The following is a 7996-nucleotide window of genomic DNA, read 5'->3' on the forward strand; positions in this document are numbered from 1 at the left end:
TCCCTAGCTGCCTCCCCGCCCCGAGGGAAGAGAGGGCGATAGAGTCAGCTAGACGGAAGCGCGCCGAAGGGGGCGCTCCAGGTCCTACTGAACTCCTTATGCAGCTCGGTAAAACTTGGCACTTGAGCCGGGCCCAATGTGCGAAGTACCCAGCCGCGAGCACCAGGGCTGCACCGCAACCCGACGCTCACGGCGGTCCGAGTGAGCATGGCTGACATCTTGACGTCTGCTCTCACCTGTGCTCGACCTCCCGAGGGAGGGAGCTTCAGGGAATCGCCAGAGTCTTATGCCAGCAGGTCGCGCTCCGATGTTGCAAGAGACACCTCATCTCCACGGCTCGTGTCCGAGCGCATGGCTGAGGAATAAGATGGCTTAGGACTATCCTTGGGGAACTGCTAAACAAGCGAGACGGGGCGCGAGTGGTCCGCGAGCCGACCGGCTGACGGATTAATGCTCACGATAATCCCCACATCACCCTCGCTAGCCATCCGCGCGCAGTGACGCAACGTCTGAATAGCCATCCGCGCGCCGTGCGGGCAGGACGAATCCACGAGGCTGCCACAGTGGTCGGACCCCCGAACACTTGCGGCAACCACCGTGTCCGTCCCCGTCCTCGATGAGTGTACTGCACCCAAGAGATCAGCGGGCAATGCCACGCTGAGGAAATTGCTCTTTTAGAAAAATACCTCCGGAACTGCCAGGACGCCCAGGGGAATCTCCGCTGCACCGCGTCGTAGAAATCGGCAATTCGAAGAATGTCATCAGATGCGAAGGCTCCGAAGAACAAAAGGTGAATGAATGAGCACGCCGGCTCCCCTTTTATACCCGGATATCCGGGGGCGGAGCCCGGCATGCAAATTCCATTCGCCAATTTCATTGGCCTTTTCAAAATAGTCAGAGATGATTGGTTCTCAAGGGCGAACCCCATCTGTCGGCTTCGACACAACGTCGAGAGACCGACAGAAAGGGAACACAAGAACAGCAAGTGTTCAACAATGACCTCTAAATCGCAAACTGCAGCCTATAAATATGAGGATAGCCCTGCTACATCACTCGCCACCATATTAACAAAAAAGTCTATTTTCATCACAAGTCTCCCCACCCAACATGTAATTGGTATATTTTCACAACGTTCACTTCAACACATACAGTAATGCTAGCTGGCATTCCTTTCACTTAGAAGGTTAAGTTCCCCTTCGGCTGTTTTCTCCAACTTAAACTGATATCTATAATCAATATGTGAAATACACCTAGATAAATGTATACTAATAATGCGAGACATTTCACTGTTGATGGCGGGGACGTTTACGTTAGCTCTGGTGATGGCTTATATAAGATCATGAGTCATGATGACTAGCTGCCACCTGAAGTGACGTGAGCAAAATTTGTGCTGCAGCTTATCTTGCGCTTTTTTCTCCTCCTCTGTCCTTTTCTTCTTTCTCTTTTAGGCACCAGAGGATACATCCTTTTTTGTACATGGCTTTTCATTTATTACAGTGATGCGCACTTGCGCACCGGCGCTAATTGTCAATGCACGCGAGGTGTCTGTGGGTCGGGGCTTTAAAATAAAAACGTTATCGGGTCTGTCTCGGGTTCGGGTAAAAAGTGATTCGGGTCATTTCAGGTCGGGTAAAGATCTTTGGACCCGAGAAGACCTCTAGTCTGTGAGCAATTGCGCTAGCAGACTCAGACGCTAGCAGACACAGCAGCAGTTGTCGGCAAATCAGAATCGGGCCCTGTAAACATTCATATTATAGCCTAATGAGACGCTTTTTTATTTTTATAAAAAAAAATTGCTACTTTAATAATTAATTTTATTGTGACTGCGATAAATGACATTAAAACGTGAAGCGAATTTTCAGAACGTTCTTTCTTTTTTTTCTTCGAAAGTGGCAATATTATACAGATCATACAAAGTGGGAAAAAGGGATGAATAAATAATAATAAATAATAAAGACAAAAAAGAAAATAAATAATTACAGAAAACAACAGCAAGTTTTTCTCCTCTTTCCTATGGACACAATCTAAATCCACAAAAAATAGGCTATATATATATACATATAAAAAAAATTAAAACAAAAGAGCATCCATAAAAATAAACGGGATATTAAATTGAAAAAAACATCTGCATAAATTTTAACAACTTTAAAAAATTTTGATAGTTTATGAGCAAAAGAGATTTTTTAAAAATTCTCCAATTCTAACAAAAATAAATTGCAGTTAAGTGCAGATTTTACAAACTTTTGTTTATGAATATAATATTTTTCATGTTAAATATAGAAATTCACCACATAATCAAACATTTTACATTCATTGGTATATGAACATATAATATCTTTGAGAAAACATATAAACAATAGTTTTATGGGCAAATAAAAAGGAGCAAACATCAGACCACAATTCAAGGGTTACAGGACAGTTATAAAATAAATGGGCCAAGTTTTCCTCCTGCAAATTACGAAAAAGAACGTATCGACCATGTCCATAAGTTTAGATGAAGATAAATTGCAAGGGTAAATTTTGTGTAGAATTTTAAAATGCACTTCTCTAACTTTGTTATTTATACAGAATTTATATGGGAACAACCAATCAAGTTTCCAATCAATATCTTGGATCTGAGCATTCCAAAAAGTTTTTCCTCTAGGGGAAATTTTACGTTTGGATTGAAGAAATAATCTATTTTTTTAATTATTAACTGAAGAGGAAAGAAGATTGATACCATCTATGGACAATATGTCGTGAACGTGGTGGAAGAACCCAAGTGCAGGCAGACACGGACAATGAAGGGGTTAACAAGGACTTTAATAGACAACACAGGAACAAAACAAAAACCCACGAGGGGGTAACAAAATAGGGTACACAATAAAACTGAACTAACTACACACTTGACAAGAACTACTACTACAAACACCTAGACTAACAGAACACTCAGACTGACTAGACTAACAACTCAAAGACATGGCATTTAAGTATGAAACAGTAAAGCATACCAGTACAACGAACGAGCACAAGACAATAGACAAGAGGGCATTAAATAGGGGAACAAACACAGGATAATTACTAAGGGGCAGGTGAAGGTAATGAAACACAAATGGGAAGGCTAACGAGACAAACGGGCGGGAAACACTGACGAGACACGAGAAAGCACATGGCAGGTCAGAATCAAAACAAAGCCATGTCTTTCTCACACAAAACCTAAGGCTATGCCATGACTCCGCTGCAAGACCAAGAATAAACATGACATGATGGCGGAATCATGACATAAGCCCCCCCTTAAATGAACACCTCCAGGTGTTCATCAAGGGGTAGACTGACAAGACAAAGCAGACTGGGACAACGACAAGACAAAGCAAAACATGGTAAACAAGATTAAGGGCAGACAAGCATAAATTACAAAGGGGTTGGGGTGACCACCGGACTTGACGGGACCACCGGACTTGGGGGCGCCCTCTGTTGCCTCTTCTTCTTCAGCCGAGCCATCCGCCTGGTGGTCGGCTGAAGGAATGACGAGAAGGGCACGGGCGGCTCGGGATTAGAGGCCTCGGACGAGGACCCCCAGGATTCACACCTTCCCCATTTATTTCTAGAGGTGATAAGACAGTTATTCCATAAAAGCGCTTTGTGTAGGGAAAAATTATGTTGAAAACAAATCTTCCAAGCCAATAAGACTTGCTGGTGAAAATTGGATAATTGAACTGGTAATTTCCCAGGCAAAAAATGACAATGTAATAGAAAAGATAAGCCTCCAACTGCTTTAAAAATGCACTGTGGAATAAAGAACCATAACGAGGGTTCTTTCTTTTAGCAATTTTTAACCATTTAAGTTTGAAAGTTTTATTGATGTCTAAAAAATCTAACATTTCTAAACCACCATCAACCCTCCTGCCAGACATAATATCCTTTTTCAATTTATGAGTCTTATTCTTCCAGATAAAGTCAAAGAAGATCTTATTGATTTCCTTGGAAACATCAGCACCCACAGACAGAGAGAGAGCAGAATAAACAAGTCTGGAGACCCTCGGCTTTGGCTAATAAGACTCTTACAAAAATACTAAGATCTCTTTGTAGCCAATTATTCAAAAATATTTGTAGTTTTCTTCATTTTAGAGATAAAATTCAACTGATCACATGACTGTTTATTTTTAGATATAATATGAATACCAAGATATTTCACAGATTCCGTAGAGCTCGCCGTTTCTCCAATCACGACGACATAACGGCACCACGTGACCAGAGAGCGGAAACTGACGAAAGTGCTGATGTGGGCGGAGCTCAAGTCAAGTGTACATACTTTCGGGTTATGTTTTTAAAGTGCTTAAATAGTGAAGTATGCTTAACTGAACTCTACTGACACGATCTCTGACTGTGATGGCGTTCGGTAGTTTGTGTGGAGCTTTCAGGCGGTTTGTGGTCAGAACTGTGAAGATCAGGAGCGTTTGGACTCATCGGAGCCGGACATCAGTGAGACTTTTATCAATCATCTTGTGTGTGCGCGAGAGACATCGTGCGATATCGTCGTTATTGTTTATACCGTGATTCATGTAACCGCATCTGTAATCGGTGTTTTGTGACTATCAGGGCCGAGAAGCTTCATTCATTATGGCTGTAACTCCTCTGTCATATCTGATGTATAAAAGTGTAACTCATTTCCCAGCAGTCTCTGCGCTGGACAAAGGTCATTTTTCATATGATTTATTTTAATGACATTTTAGACGATTCTATGTGCGTGAACTGTGTGTATTGACTCTGTCTAGCTGAAGATGTTTTAGAACAAGCCGACTATCTGTACAGCTGCGGAGACACACAGAAACTTCACCAGCTCCTCGTGCAGTATAAAGACAGGTAATCATCATCATCATCATCATCATCATCATCACGTGGTGCTACAGGGTCAGTTTACAGTGCGGGATGTATTCCAGAAAGCAGGTTAACTAACCTTCATCTGAACTCTGGGTGGGTTAACTCAACTCGGTTCCAGAACATGTTAGAAGGGAAAGTTGAATCGACCTCCTGCAAGTTAAAGGGAACAGACACTCCACCTAAACATGAACATTCTGTCATGAATTCCTCTCCCTCCCACATTTCTTTGTTGGGTTGAACACACAGAGATATATTTTGTAATAATGTTAGAAACCTAAAGTCCTGAAGCACCATTGACTGCCATAGTAGAACAAATTGAAAGATTATTCAGAAGTGCCTCAGAACTGTTTGTGTTCTTACATTCCTCTAAATATCTTCTTTTGTGTTCAACACTACCAAAACATGTTCTACTATGGCAGTCAATGGTGCTTCAGGACTGTTGGTTCAAGACCTTTTAATACTGTAAGAGGAGGCTGAGGATCAGAAAGACATTTTTAGAGGAATAGTCTGCATGAATATCCTTAAGTTTTTAATGTTAATGGATTTAAAGTTATAATTCAAATATGTGAACAGTATGCCTTAGCTCCCATCGGGTGTCACCTATAATAAAGTCTTGGTAACCCGCCAGCTGGGGATTTGAACTTGCAACCTTTGAGTTAAGTCCGGCTCTCTGACCTTTAGGCCACAAGTACCTTTGACCAATCGCATCAAATAAGTGGACAAGACTAATGATATGCAAATGCACTGCTGTTCATATACTTCACTATTAACATCCTTTAACTGTTGGAAATTGTAAGGTGTACATATCATATTCAGGGATGTTTGGACATGTTTTAATAAACCTAACCCTACGTATATACAGTATTCAATATAAATACATAACGTTTACATTATTATTTAACCTTATAAAATGAATAGAATCTTGAAATAAATAAAGTTAATAAAATCAGTTGTGAATGCTGAATGGCTTTGAGTGAGATTGGAAATGTAATTGTAATATTGCTGTAAAATGATATATATGATGTCATCTGTGCTTCCACGCTCATTGAAAGCAAACACATGCGCAGACAACCCCTAAAGCTTATTAACGTTTCCTTTAAATGAAGCGGGTTATCTTCAGAGAGTGAGTTGCTATGGTTACTTGCATACCCCGTGAGTAATCCCCGTTTTGGAACCGAAACTTGAGGTTATCAGCCAACTGACCCTTAAACTTACCCGTGTATGTCACATAACCAGCTTTCTGGAATAGCCCCCCCGGTTGGCGACTTATTTCTAACCATAGATGCAGAAACACCACTTTATGAAATGTGTATAGCATTAGGATGCGACTTCATTTACAAAACATGGAAATCCTCAACATATTAAGAATTTATACAAACACTCCAGAGTTCAAGAGTTCAAATTTTGTACAAAACTCAGTATTCATCAAGATATGGTTTGTCCTAATATTTTATTTAAAATGTCAGCTATGTTAAGTGTGAGTCACTTATTATTAAAACATTAGTGACATCAACAAATTCAATTGTTGCTTAAAGTTTGCACATGAAAGGAGGGTTAATGGATTTTCTTCTCTGCTCTTCAGCGATGATGCAGAATTTCTGTGGCGGTTGGCACGAGCGTCACGCGATCTGTCGTTACTGACGAGCATCAGCGCTCACGAGAAGAAGCAACTCACGTACGAGGCCTTTGACTTCGCCAAAAAAGCCCTCGAGAAAAACGAGTCTTCGTTTGCGGCACACAAAGTAGGTAACAATGGAAATAAGTGAGTGAGTTCAGTGAATCCCTGGAGAGGTCTTATCGCTCTCGTCTCTCTTGCTGTCGTGCAGTGGTTTGCCATTTGCCTCAGTGACATCGGTGATTATGAAGGAGTCAAAGTGAAAATAGGAAATTCCTACATCATCAGAGATCATCTGAAGGTAAAACATTAAATAAATACATTACCTTCCGCAATGAATGACTGACTGAAACGTCTTTATATTTACAGCGAGCAGTTGAACTCAATCCAAAAGACGCAACGTCCATTCATATTCTGGGTTACTGGTGAGTTTCTGTTCTGCCATAACATACGTGCCCCCCTTGGTAGTGAGGGAGTTCACATTGAAGTACACATGGGTCCTGGCACATAACTGACACTGTTGTTTATATCTTTGTCTCTCGCAGGTGTTTTGCGTTTGCAGAATTGCCGTGGTATCAGCGTAAAGTTGCAGCTGTGATTTTTGCGTCACCCCCGACAGCCACCTATGAAGAGGTCAAAGAAATGACACGCTTTCATACTCGTTGCACAAATGTTTGAAATGTTATCTTGTCCGACGTCTGTTAGACAATGTTTCCTACGTTTGCTTCTGCCGATTTAACAAGCGACTCAAATGAGATTTTTTTTCAGGCTCTGGAGTTCTTCTTGAAGGCGGAGGAAGGTACCGTATGTACTCGGATATCTCTTTCATACAGGAGTGACTGGGACAGATATATGTTAACTTGCTGTCATTTCTCGTTTCAGTTGACCCAAACTTCTACAGCAAGAACCTGCTGATGCTCGGAAAGACGTACATGATGCTGAGAGACGACGAGCGTGCGGCCACGTGGCTTCGGAAAGTAGGTGATTTCCCCGCGCTCACTGAAGAAGATAAACAGGTCAATGATTCACATTCGTTCATCTCTGTTTGTTTTATATTCTCCAGATGTGTAATGTAGATTTTTGACCGTGCACAGGTTCATAAGGAAGCACTGGATCTTCTGAAGAAACTCAAAGGGAAATGTAGAACATGATCTACCCACAGTGAATGGGTTTGATATAAATTTGTCATTTACTAACATTGTGTTAGTGTCATACTGCATATTGATCCTGAGGTTTTATATTTGAAAACGAGGAAACCAACTCATTCTGCTTTTCCGTTACATGATTAAAAGCACTCAAGTATAAAATATGAAAGTGATGCATATGTACCTGTAAAACACGACACGACTGGACAGACTTCTAAACAAACAGTCATTGAACTGGCAAACATTCGGTCAATAAAGCTTAACCATGTGACAAGAGTTGTGAGAAATATTTCTGTGTGTTCCTGACTCTTTAACAGAACATCTTATTTTACTCTCCAGCTCTCATGTATTAGCTAAATGCCTGAATCTACTGATG

At 41.3% G+C, this 7996-nt stretch overlaps 1 protein-coding gene across 4 annotated transcripts; it reads left to right on the forward strand.

Moving 5' to 3' along the window:
• Positions 1-4193: 4193 nt before the first annotated feature.
• Positions 4194-7896, forward strand: rmdn1 (regulator of microtubule dynamics 1). 4 transcript variants are annotated; one of them, XM_079447675.1, is made up of 10 exons: positions 4194-4461; positions 4579-4675; positions 4755-4842; positions 6443-6602; positions 6687-6776; positions 6845-6900; positions 7021-7108; positions 7244-7274; positions 7358-7491; positions 7570-7896. In XM_079447675.1, the coding sequence occupies exons 1-10, from the start codon at positions 4369-4371 to the stop codon at positions 7624-7626; spliced, it is 894 nt and encodes a 297-aa protein (XP_079303801.1). In that variant the 5' UTR covers positions 4194-4368; the 3' UTR covers positions 7627-7896. The 4 variants fall into 4 exon arrangements, with proteins under 4 accessions (XP_079303801.1, XP_079303803.1, XP_079303802.1 ...); XM_079447677.1 differs by having other exon boundaries at positions 4199-4461; positions 7358-7452; positions 7539-7896; XM_079447676.1 differs by having other exon boundaries at positions 4244-4461; positions 4761-4842.
• Positions 7897-7996: the final 100 nt, after the last annotated feature.

This window comes from Barbatula barbatula (assembly GCF_947034865.1).
Source record: "Barbatula barbatula genome assembly, chromosome: 23".
In the NCBI taxonomy this organism is placed as follows: Eukaryota; Metazoa; Chordata; class Actinopteri; order Cypriniformes; family Nemacheilidae; genus Barbatula; species Barbatula barbatula.

Bases quoted from the DNA above. Each gene is read 5' to 3' on its own strand.
- rmdn1 (XM_079447675.1), top strand. From the start codon at position 4,369: ATGGCGTTCGGTAGTTTGTGTGGAGCTTTCAGGCGGTTTGTGGTCAGA. The intron at 4,462-4,578 runs GTGAGACTTTTA...TGTGACTATCAG, and splicing joins CTCATCGGAGCCGGACATCA to GGCCGAGAAGCTTCATTCAT. The intron at 6,901-7,020 runs GTGAGTTTCTGT...TGTCTCTCGCAG, and splicing joins ATTCATATTCTGGGTTACTG to GTGTTTTGCGTTTGCAGAAT.